This window comes from Varroa destructor, unplaced genomic scaffold (genome assembly GCF_002443255.2).
Source record: "Varroa destructor unplaced genomic scaffold, Vdes_3.0 BEIS01000004.1, whole genome shotgun sequence".
Taxonomy (NCBI): domain Eukaryota; kingdom Metazoa; phylum Arthropoda; class Arachnida; order Mesostigmata; family Varroidae; genus Varroa; species Varroa destructor.
Window position 1 is genome coordinate 2498508 of NW_019211457.1, and position 15156 is coordinate 2513663.

The following is a 15156-nucleotide window of genomic DNA, read 5'->3' on the forward strand; positions in this document are numbered from 1 at the left end:
CTTATTCTACATGAGACAATCAGCGGTAACGATTTTTTCCACTCGCACATGGCTATAATAGGCGGTCTTGTGATGGGTTAAGCAAAATATCCCAGACGCACGGGGCGGCCCGAAAGTGACGTGGATGTTAATCGAGACATAGCAGATACATGAAAAGAACGGCGTGTTCGGATGTCGAAGTGAATGAACCCGTATCAGCCAGACTATTGGTAGAGTTTTTCTAAACGCCCTAAAGATGTCCTCGCCAGTAAACATCTCCTGTGCCTGAGAGTGCGACTCTTCGAACGACACATCGCCATACTTGTACCGGACGGAACTACCGGCAACTTTCTCACTGTTGGCGATCTCGTACATGTATGAAGCCGCGTAGCTCAGCTAGTCACCCATTCAGGCTTCATCGAACAGTCATCGACCGAGAGAACGCGGCGTTCGATGACGCTTCTGCCGATCCCTCGTCCCGCCAAGATACAAAGCGCTTCGAACTCGGGAGGTGCTGCAGACTTAGTTCAATGAGCGTCGAGATATTTCTGTGGCTAAACGCTACGGTCGGATATGTGCCGCCTCTTCGCCGTTTATCGGACGGTTACTGCTGCTGCTGTTGCTTTTTGCTTGCGTCACCCGCTCCCAGACCCCTCGTCAAAGCCCAGACGATGCCAACGAGCAATTACTCCCTCCGAATAACCAGGTATCGCTCACTCCGCTGTGATCAGCCCTGCTGAATGTTCTGTTGCTGCCGCCGCCGCCACTGAATGTAGTTGTGTATTGTGCACTTGGCTAACGCTGAACAACAACAACAACCATAGAAAAAAGCGTCAAGAAAATCTCTGTAAATGTAATGCTATTCCCCTGTGCTGTTGCGCCCCCTGTTAAAAAAATAATTAATCGTTACTAACACTATAATCGAATAGCATACATAGCTATAGTGCACATTGTGTGTATGCTTTTTTTTATGGATGCATTGAGTTAATTGTCTAATAACAAATCTTTAACCCAACAAAAGGCCCAAGTGAAACTTAACCTTGTTAATGGTAGTTTCAGCGCGTACCTCAATAAACATTAACTGTTTACGTATGATTGAACTACGGTGAAACTAAATAACATAAAACATCAGGCCATATACAGAAACGAACCGCTTCAGGCCCTTTGCGGCGCCCACTACACGGTGGGTTATCATCATTCAAATCAAATGAAACCTTGGCCGACCAGTAGAAAATGTATAGTAGTACACCACTGTCCCACATCTTTGTCTACTATCTATATCAATGAGTATACGTCTATCGCCTACACGTTTACGTCGTGATCTCTAACAGTTCATGCTCTATATTAGCGTAGACTAACTATGCTGTGCCGCAGTTATTCGTAAAGAACCTATATATGTTTATAAATAACGGTGCCCGCTCATTATTGGGCATGAACAGTGGGTTATAGAACATCGGTTTTGACGGGTATAATTATTTGTCATTAACAGTAGCTATTCCCATTGATTCATGGGAGATTGGTTGACGGTGAAATAAATAGATCAATGCTGCTTGCTCATAAACTATGGGTATTGTGCACCCTCGAGAGCCATGGCTTCCCTGGTAATCGCGTAACATCTTAATAAAAGCACATATTCTATTAATATATATCTGCTGTAAAGACTGACTTGAGGAAGTCGTGGAGCTCCAGATACCAAAAATAACGTTACCAAGGAGAAAAATTGCCTTCCTCATAGCGACCTCTTTGTGTCTCTTCATTGTTATTGCTCTGTGTCTTTTTTCGACATTCGATTTTCTTTTGCCTCCGTGCTCCCATATTTAAATCGTCGGGTGTGTATCCGGATATGTCCGATTACCTCGCGAATTCTGTGTTACGCGTCGTCATGCTGGTGCCGTCCTTGCCGAAAACGTCGTCTGCTACTTCTGCTATTGATTATCGCAAAATCCACCTCGCGCAGGTGGTGGCCATCTTTTCCATTTGCTTCATCATCCTATCGACAATCGGGCTCACCCTCAACACAGTGAAGTCCCTGCAACATCGTAATGAGCAGGGCGATGTAATTGGCGAAAATGAGACGCTCGCCATGATCGAGGTGGTCTGCATCACGTGGTTCACGCTCGAATACATCCTGCGTTTTCTAAGCTCGCCCAATAAATGGAAATTTTTCAAAGGCATGCTAAACGTAATTGACCTGCTGGCCATCCTACCATACTTCATTTCGCAGTTCATACCCGAAGACCAAGACAGTAAGGAGCCTCATGACCAACAAAAGCATAGCGCACACTTTCAAGACGTGCGGCGGGTCGTGCAGGTATTCCGTATAATGCGAATTCTTCGTATTCTCAAGCTAGCGCGACACTCGACCGGCTTACAGTCGCTCGGATTCACGTTGCGCAACAGCTACAAAGAGTTAGGACTACTCATGCTGTTTTTAGCAATTGGCGTTATGATCTTCTCATCGTTAGCGTACTTTGCCGAAAAGGACGAGACAGGTACAAAGTTCACGAGCATCCCAGAAGCATTCTGGTGGGCTGGCATTACTATGACAACAGTTGGCTATGGTGACATTTGCCCAACGACGTTATTAGGCAAAATCGTCGGCAGCGTCTGCTGCATTTGCGGGGTGCTCGTCATTGCCCTGCCCATTCCCATCATCGTCAACAACTTTGCCGAGTTCTACAAGAACCAGATGCGCCGCGAAAAGGCGCTTAAACGCAAGGAGGCGCTGGAGCGCGCCAGGCGGGAAGGAAGTATCGTCTCTTTCCATCACGTCAATCTTCGCGATGCGTTCGCCAAGAGTATGGATCTCGTCGACGTACTAGTCGACACTTCGGGTCACACGATTAATCAGGTGAGTGCCGTTTGTTGTGATGACGATTTGGGACTTGCTTACGTATTCTCGTAGGAGATTAAGTCCCGTGGAAAAGTTTGCGTAACAATTGCTGACCTAGAAAGAAACGCTTTTAAAAGTGAGTGGCAGTGTTGAGGGAGGAAGGACGTTGAATGTATTAAAAACGAAAAGCTATAAAGACCTGAGCGTAACCCTTGTTTATTACGGTTTAGGGCATTTTGCTTCTTAATCATCAAAATACGGACTGTGACTTCCCATCTTCGGAATACCGTGAAAAGCATTTTCATACACCTAGGGCGACTTGTGGTGTCTAAGATCGGAACTGACCTAGTGCTAGGACTAGTGCTACTATTGATATTAAAACTAACAGAATATGTCTCCTTCTTTTAAAGTTTTCGTAAACTTTAAAAAAAAATTACCAACATTATTATCTATTTGGTTGGTTATATATACAGTACTAATGAGTATGTCGATGCTTCTCATCATTTCGCGTTGTATTCACACAACAAAGGAATTAATACATTCGCACCTTTTATATAGCACTATGCCTGAACGCTACATAAATTACATTATATGAAGTGGTATGGAAGCCCCAGATAGTCGATCGCATACAACCCAGCTGTTCCCTTGGTTGTCTGGGGGAGTGTCATGGCCCTAAGACCAGTGGACATAAACTGAACGGGTGCCCGATCATTTGTTTCACCTGCTCCATCGTAAGGGTGGCTCATAATCTGTCATTTGGATATTTGGAAGAACTAACCTAACGCTAGACTTAGCCCTTTGTGCACTCACTTGGCGCTGAGTCACCCCGTGTGGTTATTGTGTGACGTTCTTATGGCAATTTCTGACAGAACATGGATGCCACCGTTATCCATAAACGCCAACAAATAACAAAAGAGGAGGATGTCCTTGCGAGGAAGGGGTTGCGTGCTGCTAAGCTCCATCAAACACGAGTCACTCCACGCGCTGGCAAACTCACAGGTATCTGGCAGGCAAGGTTGGCGGATATGGGGATCCTCTTAGTGGGCTCTTTTCATAACGACGATGTAGCATACCCTGGCCGGTTTTTGGTGATGACCCAGTCGATGTTGTCTGCTTATATAAGGTAAGATAAGGTCAGAGAAGGAAGGCTTGGAAAGCAGGAGCTACAAGTGAGTTGTCTGGGTCTAGCCAGTACAAGGAGATGTGGATGGAAATAAGGACGGCCTGGGTGACAATGATTTTGATTTATGGCGCCCATTCAGCGACTTGCCTCTAGTCTTTGAAAGGAAATATCATATACGGCAGCCCACAGAGTGGCAAATTGCAGACGACAGAAGCGCCATCACAGTTTTCTCAACAGGATGCAGGGACGATGACTTGTAATTTTGAGAACACTTATTTTCGTACACGTCGAAGGCTATAGACACACAAACGTACAATTGTATTAATATCCTCCTCCTTATTCGTTTGTCAACAATTTGATCTATTTGTTTGAATTTACTGGTTTACATTTTTTTCTTTCTCAAAGATTGTTTATCTTTGGGTGCTGCAGCTAGATGACGTACGCCAGCAAAAGCCAAGAATTTTTGTTTATTAGGACGGAAGAATCAGAAGTGTCATGTTTGGTGTTTCCAAGACCAAATCTGACCATTCTGTTGCCCTACTGATTATTATTAAGTATTTACTGTTAACAACCACGGAAAAATGGGTTAGAATCGACAACAGCGTAGAGCTTAATTCATTAGTACTGTCAAATCTGACGCAGTATAAATGCTTAGAATTGAACTCACCTGTTACAGATACGTTAATAGTCGTAATAATATATACAAACCCGAGACTGTACCTAAATTCTAAATGTAATTATCGATATGCCTTTCTCTGTTCAAGCTCTGCCTAGAAATTATTCGCATTTAAAGCGTCCCTTGTGTTCTTTGAATTCTTCAAGCGTCTCGTTTTGTCAATCAGTGTTATAATAAGATCGTGCTAAATTTGTTGCCCTCTCGGCATATTTTTTTGCCGAGCATGGTCTTCTATCTACGCTTAGCCAAAACTGTTAACATAAATACATATTTATATGAAAAATTAAGCGGACTATTTGTTTACATAATTCTCCTTCTGTGCGTTAATGGCTACTTCGTTTGTCTTTATCCACGCCTCCTTGGCTGTTTGACCCGCTATAGACGTGTCCCCGTGATAGCGCAAAGACACGTGGTGGTCTAGACTCGAATCGCAGTGTAGACACATTTTGTGTCGTACTGGAACAAGCGTAGTCGTCTGAAGTAATGCCGAACGGCTTAAGTACCGGACATTACACTAACGTTTTGAATTTTCTTTATTCGGTTGCATTTTCCTGCTATCTCACACCGCGATCGGTTACGTCGCGACATCGACTGGCGCAGGCTGATACTGCATCAATTGACGCAGACTCGAACGGTCGCGGAGGTAACACGGACGCAGGCTGTTACCGAAATTTTGAACACCACCTTACCGGGGGCGTTAACAATACCGCTCAGCAAAACAACAATAACAATACGAGTAACCGCGACACTGGGGGTATCGGCGCCAACCTGGGCAACAATGCTTCCAACATAAGTAACAACAACAACAACAACAATAGTAGTCACAACGCGAACAGCGTGAATGCAGCTAGTGAAGTTCAAACAATGTTCAGAAGCGACAACGCGACGATAGGCGTTAGCGGACATTCGTCTGGAGGTGCGCCACCTGTAGGAAGCGCTGGTGGTCCAGGTAGTCGCCTAGCGGAACGGGCTACCAGTGTCTCGGCGGGTAAGAGCATTTTAGGTAGGTTTACCTGAAATCTCATACCACACATTGGCTCCAGGTGATTCTATTACTTGTACTAACTGCCCACTGCCAATTGCTGTTTCTAGATAATTTCAATACTGCTGTTGATAATACAAGCTAACAAAAAAAATCTCTTAACCAAAGTTGCCTGACAGTTTAAGGGTCTTTATTTTATACCTGTACGATATATGTACATGTAGTACGTATATATATATATATATATACGTATATATATACTTTTGTTTTTGTTGTTGTATCCATTAGGGAGCGTTCAGCTATTAGCGCTTTGTACATTCAAATAGCTTATGGTGAGGTCCTTTAATCCTCAGTACTGAAGACATGATAATCTTGTTCAGTTGTATTGAGTTATTTGTCGACCGCTTGTTTCAGCTTTGATTTTGCCTAACCTTTTTCTATCGTTGTCATCAAGACATTGTTCCTACTCTCAACTTGAATGAGGTATACCTACGTATACCCCCTACGCTATCGCCCGCCGGCTTTTTCTCCTGCATCGTAATCATTCTCGACGGTGGCACAGCGTTTTTTGTAATACCTTTCACCCGATATTTAGCGTCGCGGTTAAACGTCTTTGGCTATACTAAATTGTACGATAATAGTGATAATAGACCCGTTAGATCTTCTATGTTTGAGATGGTAAGTTTTTTTCCTAAGTAAAGCATTAAATTAAGATTAAAATGGCGCTGTTAGACGTCGATGGAAAAAAAAGAAAGAAAATTTAACCAGAACTAAACGCAAATAACTACTTTAGTATAAAATATATTAGTTTATGGCGCATGCTGCTAAAAAGATGTTCCCATTGAGAAGTATATCTTATTATATTTATCAAACCTTAACTTTTCTAGTTCATAGCACTGATGTTTAGCACAACCATAACATGTCCCCGTCGAAATCGGCTTTGCCACAGTTAAACCCTTGTACGGAAAAAAAACGTATACAGCATATACATTTTTTTTGCATAATCTTGATTTGCTTTCGCTCAGTGATACCCCTCTGCATTCAACAAAAGGATAGCGCGAACGTTTTCTTGGCTATACATATTTGTGTAGAGCTAAATGAAAAAAAACCGATTGCAAACTCTCCAAATAGTGTAGATCTAGTTGTCGATGCAGCAGATATCGACAATGGCTGGACATTTTTATGCCTATCGAACCTTTTCAATTAAAGATTGCGACCTAGCCCATAATAATAAAACATGGAGATTTACAGTCCAATCTAACTCGTTGACTAACCTACAACTTTATTATATATACACTACAAATTTACGCTTGCATACAAGTACCGCCTGAACCACAGACATGCCAAATTTATGAGAATTCTTGAAAAGTTCCGGAGAAAGTTTCGAAGATATAGTAGTCAACTTACTTAACCTTACCGAGAAAGCAGATGCCCAAAATCCTATTAGATTTAATCCTATTAGATGTTAGGTCGCGCGACAAATTTGAAATTTCGAAGCGGTCCACATGTTTGCACCATAAAAAAGCTAGTTGTAGAAGTGTTTAATGATTCTTTGTTTTTGATAAGATATTCGATTCGAGTGTACATTTTAGTTAAGGCGCACAAAGATGGAGATGTCAAAACCGTACGTAATGCCGCTTCGGAAGTTTTGTTTTTGAATTAGCTAAATGGAATAGCTAAAAAAAAAACCAGTGAGAAAATTTGTGGGGTACATGGATCCAACACTATAAGCGATCGTACGATCAGAAAATGATTTACTAGTTTTTTTGAATAGAGGCTTCGCTATCGGAGACAAAGCACGTTTTGGTCGGCTACAACAACGCTGAAATTCTTACTGTGGTCGAGCGGAACTTGCATATCAGCCTCTATAAAATTGCAGAACACACAGAAGCCTCCAAATCGTCTGTTCGAAGGACATCTAGCAAGCAAGCAAGCAAGCAATAATTCCGTTAATCGAACAGACATCCATGGGTTGATCGACCGCCAACTGATGAACTATGTTTTCATGATCGATAATCCTCTAAAATACAACAAGGACAACCCTTTGCTTGCAAGATGGCGATCAGCGATGAAATGGCAATAACGTCACTTGGAGGAAGTTACCAGCAGCAAAGCGCAGTACTGCTTTTCGAACTAGAGCTAAAATCGCACCCTATCCAAAGTAAAATAAGGCTCTGTATTTGGTGGGATTGTCAGGGATTGCTTTTCTATAGACTTCTCTTAGACAACCTAAGCGTTAACTCAGTTGACAGTGTACTGTTATTGGCTCGATCGGTTAAAGCGATGTACCTAAAAAAAGGACCCAACTATGGCGAAGAGGAAGGAGTTACGTCCTGTCATCTCTCAATCTCAGACATCGCATTCATGACCCGCCGAAAATAGTACAAATAAAAATGGAATGTTTCGCCTTACCCACCTTCTAATCCTGAGCTATTTTCTTATTATTATCTCTTCCTTTCCTTGCAGGACTCTTTATTAAATAGGAGAACATTTGTATTTTGTAAGCTTGTGTTTGAGCTGAGGCACCCTGTATTGCCTCCGTGCGTCCAATATGCACAAATGTTGTGTGAGCTGAGAAACCGCATCGCTCGATCTCACCGTTGGTAGCCAATGTCCATTCGTTGTGTCCATTCAAGCACTAGTCGAATATCGACCCTTTATTGTACGACATTTCTATCTACCACACTGAGACCATGTCGTACATTGCAAAATGGGCGAGTTTCCCTGTACAACTTTTTACACCATTATGGCATAGGAGTACCCGCTCGCTCGGGTTGAGCACAATAGCCGCCTCGGCCAAGAAAATAAGTCGTCCCTACACCGCCTGGATGCCATTGCCATCGAGGCTCTCGTATTCTTTTTCTAAACAACTTGCCACATATGCCAAGCCAGCGTGCCTTTGTGTCCGCGTACGGCTTCCGATGGCGATCTGGACGCGCTCGTGATTGTTTGGCAGATACTGCATGGCCACGTAGAGACCAGTGAAAGCTGCCGAGTGCAATTTCGCAAATTCAGCGACGAGCTCATGAGAGGTAGTTATGGCTTTGCGCACGTATACGGGTCATGGACACGTAAAGCCTGCAGATAGAGCATGAACCTGTAAAACAGAGCTTGTCGACTTCCCGGGGCGATTACGGAGAGCATACACCGTCACTACAGATAGAAGGCGACAGTGGCGAAAATACAGATAGTCATAGATACAGAAAGAGAAATTAAGCGCAGCTGGGTGGGGAAACTGTTTAGGTGCTGGAGACATAACGACAAAGGATGAACATCGGGGAAACTTCATTGACGTGCGTGTCCGATGGTGGGGCCAGCTCTGCTGCAGCATTTGACTATGGACTATTACAACGCGGCCGTTGAGGTCATGCGAAACATTCCTTCATTTATCGCCCACAGTTTTTTAGACCACATTCATTGCCCCCGATACACGGTCGCCTCCATCTAGTTTCTCCCACTCTTCACCGTTTCTGGACGCATTTCATAAGTGTCGTTAACCTCTTAGCTTGACTTTCGGCACACGAAGGAGTAGCTGCACACCTTTTAGTGTCCACAAAACCTACATTTCTCATGAAGTTGCTTGCCAGTATTGTTAGATGCGTAGCTAATTTTCTGAATGTTTATTTACTGACGCGAAAAGTGGCTTGCGGAATAAACTATACGTAAAGATACTGTGACTAAATACCTGAACATACATTTGGCATTGGAATTGAAGATCATTATGAAGCCACACGCTATATGTGATTAAAGCGCAAAAAAATTATGATTTTCGCTTCACCTCTGACCGCTTTTATCCCATCCTTTGCGTATCTGCTGCATGCTCGACTACTTCAGTCCTAATTTCATCCGGAACGCTAAGGCACCGAGTGTTTAATACGGAATATCCAGAGAACGTTGTTTTCCTAATCTAGTCGTCCTACGTGGGTAAAAAAATAGTTTAGTAAATTGTAGTGAAGTGATAATTCGATATTGTTATTAGAGATATGACTAGAAACGTCTCGTAATGGCAAATGCGGCACCCTTCACCATGGTATAGTTAACCATTGTAATAATGAGAATAATAACGTTATTGAGAGATTCGCTGACAATTTGAGCAACCTAGCAAAGTTAGTTTTTATTAGAACCCAGACGGGAGGTCATCAAACTTAAAATACCCCTACCATGACACCTTTTCCTGTGTGTCAGCCATGTCCAGTAATCGACCTACAACAGATGTGTTTAAAGGAATTGAATTACTCATGCTTTACATATAGAATAATTTAAATACTATTTTATATAACTATGCCATCGGAATCGCAATTGCAAGGTCCTGGATCTCTAGCTGAAACATAAAAAGCAAAGAAGTTCATAAATATAATGACATTCATTAAGGGTAGCATAATTGAAGACGGTTTCCAGTCTATCAGCAACAAAATTTGCAACTCCGTAATTATCAGCTATTAATTTACCGTGATATTTAAATTTCCAAAAAAAAAAAGCTAAAAGTTTACTTACGCTTACAGTAGGATTAGATCCATCTGATGCTTCCACAGCCTAGACAGATTTATGACCACCTAATATAACCTTATCATGCACATATCTAAATGTTATACGAATACGAACGTTATTTTCTTCGGATAGACGGAATACATTAAAGCGTTTCCGTGACCTTTTTTGCAGACGGAGAAGATCCAACAATAGAATTCATTGACGTCATTCAACAACATAGCAAGGTACGTGTTTAGCGAGACTGTGTTAACTTTCAAAACAGGTATGCTCGTATTCGCGCAAAAAAATATTTTCAATTATACCTTTCCGAAAGTATTCGAAAAAAAAAGGTAGGCTCCGGTGTTTACCAACGAGCCTTATATATGAGTCCTGTTCACCGAAAGGTACTGCGTAAATGCGTCTGTGTGATAACGCTTACGAAATTGTCGCGCAGGAGAACCTGGTAGGTTATTTTATTCTCTGATTATTATCATTATTAAACGATTTTTGTCGACCTTTGTTTAACACCGCAATGAAGGAGTTCAGTAATTTTGAACGCTTTCCCCTCAGCTATAATGTTCTGTAGCTTGAAGCCGTCGTTCTTCTCCAAGTAACTTCATTACCATTGAGTTACGATATTTTTGAAATAGTTTTGAAAGCTTTTTTTCGTAATGCTATAGCACACTTTATGTTAATCTTGAATCCTTGCTGTTTCGTGACTAAGCCTCCACAGCAAATCTGGATTTCAAAGAACGTTAAAGACAGTTTTTAGAGTCTTCATCTTTCTATTTATCGATGATTGACTTTTTTTCAGGAGCGGGATCGAATAGAGAGTCTTCCTTTAAATTCGCTTGGCGGAGCTCAGGGCCGAGTCGCAGGCCTGCGTTATAATAGATCGCCGTCAGTCGAGGATTTAACTTCACGGCCTACTTTCGATAAGGCGCTGTCTGATCTTCGTTATAGGGAAAACTCAAGAAATGCAAAGGACTCATCAACAACGAGGGCAACATTGACAAATAATCAGAACCAGGGTGGTACCACTGATTCGCCGGTTAGTATTAAATACTATGTTATTTCTATTCGTTTTCTAGAAAGATCCTTAATTTTGATTCTGGAAAATATATGCCACTCCTAAGAGTTAGTGAGTGCTACTGTTTTTTTTGTGCTCACTCATCATATAGTAAGTAGGAGGTTATTTCTAAGAACTAACAGTTACTACTTTTACATCCTGCTCTTCATTTACTTCGGTTAATGTACAATAATTATTGATTTTATCTGTGCGTTTAAAGATCTTTTAACTGAATCGGTGATTCATTCTATAATTCCCCTTTAGTATTAGGAAATAGCTAGTGACGTTAACCGCGGCTAGATGACAGGCACGACCGTAATCGATCGGCTGTGACAAGCGTTTAATGTATTCTACGTACCATTAACAAAAATAAGTTCGCCTAGTTACAACAGCTAATGGTTTGTTACTATATTGATTCGAACCCACGATCATGTTAAATCATCATGTAAAATGTTGAGACTAGCGAATTAGAAGACAATGGAAAAAAGTGATAGTTAAGCCATGTAATGCTGGCGTGTAAATGTTTCTAAGCAAACAAAAAGTCCCTGCTAGACTCATTTGTTTAAACTTCGCAAATTTGCAAATAATGATACGCATTTATGCAGGAATAATTTAGCAACAATAACAACAACAAGCTAATAGTATGTCATACGCGAGGAAATGCGCGAGGTTTTGTCTTTTTTTTTTTTATTTCGCGCATATATCAGACTTAGGAGACCTTTGTCTTGTGGTTAACGGGGATTTTTAAACCCATGTTAATTACAAGTTGAAACTAACACGTGTATTTTTCTGCAAGTTGTCGATATTTTGGCGGTCCTTAAATTGGTAAGCCGTATTCAACAAAACTATGGTTACTTTAATCCGCACACACATCCGAACAAACTGGCGACCATTTCCCTCTACCTCGAATGCGAATGGCGCTTTTTTTCAAATGTAATCTGAAGAATCCACAGTCTTATGGCAAGAGTAAAGTTGAAAGACTCTATTTGAAACCTAATATGCCATGCCTTCCATCGACGAACGATACGAGTCTGTTCATATTGCCAAGTCACTCGATCGTTAACAAATCACGCTCGCATTGCAACTGATTATACATAGTCATTGATTAATCGTTGAGAATGTCATTTTCGTGCCCCTTTTACCACCTACCCCCTTCTCTAGCTGTAGCTATTTATCATTGCGCAAGGGATATATATACCTACGCATGTACACGAGCATCCCAGACAATATGAAGTTGACTCTACATACTACGATAAGCTAACCTCCACGATCGATTCTCACGATTCACCCTTCCACTTTTCATCTTCTTTCTCTGATAAAGAAAAAAAGGCTTTCAGTGCCTTGCAAATACGCTTCACTAGGCGTATTCGCGCACAATGGCAGTCGCGTCGCCAACAGCACTTTTTACAAGCAACTTTTTAGCTATTTCACCAGACTGGCGTTCCGTTTTTGCGGACTTCACCTACATCGTGCATCAGTGTCTTGCGACGCGATAAATTGCACACTGTCTCACAAAAAAATGGTAGTGCCTAACCACGTGAACGAAGTACACGGGCGGACGAATTGCGTTTCGTATGGCGCTACTGCATCTGCTAACACGGACTGAACAGAGTCGAAATTTTGAAAACGTAATCTTTGAACAATATGGCGCGATGGGTCAGGAGAAACGTCGCGAGAAATATCACGCACAATGCGACTTATGGTATTTGCATTTTTTTTAGCGTTGCTCATATTAGGATTAGGTTAAAGTATACCCAGGTCTAAGAAAGAGTGTGGCTTCATCGTGCTGCATAGCAGTATCTCAGGAGACTAACTCAGGAAACATGCATAGTTCTCTTTATTACTATTATGCTTGTTTCTAGAAACAGAGACCGCTTGTTCTAGATGCACCAATGTCCTTTGATAACAGGCTGTATTTCCAGAGCTTCGTCAATTAATACCTTTGACTTAGGAAATTTTAGGAGGCTTGCTGTAAAAATGCATTACTGGCATTTAGCCCATATAACAGCAGCACCATCCTCCATACATGGGCCCTTTTTCTGCTGGCTAAGTGTGGAACTAAGGTTTCGAAAACGTGGAAAAATTACCTCACTCTGTATTATACGCATGCTCCATTGGTACAAGGACGTGTAGTTTTCGAGCCCACCTTATTCCTTCAAAGTTTTCAAGCTTCATAGCTTCAAGCTGAAGTATTCCAGTACGAACGTCTCTCCCGGTATTTGCACCTGCGATGTTTTTGTCTTTCCGCTAAAAAGACGACAAACGATCACCGACGATCCACTTGATCCGTAATGGAAAGGTCGACCTCAGCGCACGATATTCAAGCACAACACCTGGCTGATTAGAATTTTTATTCTCAGGCGTCAAACGATATACGGACGTGTAGGGTTGCCCTTGGATTATACCTTAATTAGCATACCCCGTTCTCTCGTTAAAGTATACATAAAGAAGCTTGCCTTCAAGTATTGTCCCTTCCGTCCTGTTCCTATCCCTATTTTTATTGGTTACTTTATTGTTACTTATTTGGCGTTAGAATTGATTTAAAGCAATCCGTCTGCATAGGTAGCATTCGCGTGTGACTATTCTATATATGTATCTATGCAACGCATTGCGTATCGCACGGTCTTTAAGCGAGAATGAATTTCATCAGTGTACTTTGAGCTTCCCGATACGACAGTCGATCTTCAAGGTATACGAACACGAATGAAACCTGTGGCATCAACTCAATGTGCGAAGAGCTTTCCTTATTTCAGATCAATGCTCATATGAGGTGGATCTCTTCCATACATTTAAACAGTATCTAATTTTCCCTTTAAAATCAGACGTTTCAGTGCTCACTAATTCAATTACAATAAATTTCCTCACTGTCCTATGTAGAAAGAACAAACATTCTTGATTACATTAACGCAAAAAAAAAACGCTTTCTTATGCAGTTTCTAACAAACTCGTTTAAAGACGTTTCTAACCATTTTGCTTGATCATCTAGTTGTTTACTCCGTAAGTCCGCACCTTTTTTAAAATGAGGGATTTGATCCATTTTTTTTCTATTTTTAGTGGTATTGTTTTGTTTTGTTCTTTTTTTTTGCAAATTTCATGTTGCTCCTCTCATCTCAGAGCTAATTCTCCCTCCCAACGACTTCAATAGTGTTTTGTTGTCGATGCCAATCGGGTAGTTGGGCGAGTCCTCTAAAGCTTCAGTGTTTCCCTTTACAGCAGAACACAAGTAAGAAATTTTGACCCTTTCCGTGTGGTGGTGTCAAGGGGCCGGACGTTTCGTCTGCATCTATCAACAGCACCTATCTCAGCCAGAATAAGATCAACGTCAACAATTTAGTGAGCAGCATCAGCAAGATCACTCGAACCTCCACAGCGAGTTCCAACTTCAGCACTACCTCAACCATCACTACAGATTCAGGGCTGTACAGCTCGCTGCCGTTGCTACTGTTTGTAAGTAGAGTAGATTTTGACGACAAGGAACAATTAGGCCACAAACAAGACAAGCAGGCCTCACGTCGTACGTGCTGCTTACGACCTGTGTGTTTATACACGGCGCACAAAGTGACATCGTATAAGATCGCATCGACTCTAGCAGCGGGATGTGCTGCAGGTCTCAAGCATGGCTTGACAAAGGAGGTGAAACCTCGCGTACGAAACACATTGTGCTTATCTCTTGCATCGCCGCCCAAGACTGCGCTGTGAAAATGTTGGGATGCATCGGGCCCCTGTCCGTGCGCTTAAAGCATGCTATTTGGAAATAAGGAGGAAAGCAAGCTTCAGGCTTTCCTTAGCACATTTTAGGCATGCTTAGTTCGGGTAGTCCGTCGAGTGCGCAGTAACAGCAGATTTCTGCGCAGGAAAATTGGAAGAAGGTAAAGCTCCTTAACTATGTATGTGAAAGACGACCTATGGCAGCTAAGCTTGGCTGCCGGACCGATCTAGCGAAACGGGCTGAGCAGTTCATCAGGTCTGGGTTACGCCTACTAAGACCCTTCACTGCTAGCCACAAATCGTCACACCTGTACGACAC

General features: G+C 42.0%; 1 protein-coding gene across 15 annotated transcripts in view; it reads left to right on the top strand.

The window, feature by feature from the left end:
• LOC111248825 (uncharacterized) overlaps positions 1 to 15156 on the top strand; it is a 141069-nt gene that overhangs the window by 98169 nt on the left and 27744 nt on the right. For 13 of the 15 annotated variants that reach the window (XM_086988648.1, XM_086988650.1, XM_086988643.1 and 10 more), the window contains 4 exons: positions 1937 to 2830; positions 5212 to 5614; positions 10253 to 10305; positions 10875 to 11111. In XM_086988648.1, the coding sequence (XP_086844774.1) occupies positions 1937 to 2830; positions 5212 to 5614; positions 10253 to 10305; positions 10875 to 11111 (1587 nt within the window). The remainder of the gene's footprint in view (positions 1 to 1936; positions 2831 to 5211; positions 5615 to 10252; positions 10306 to 10874; positions 11112 to 15156) is intronic. The other 2 variants (XM_086988655.1, XM_086988657.1) reach the window with 2 other exon arrangements.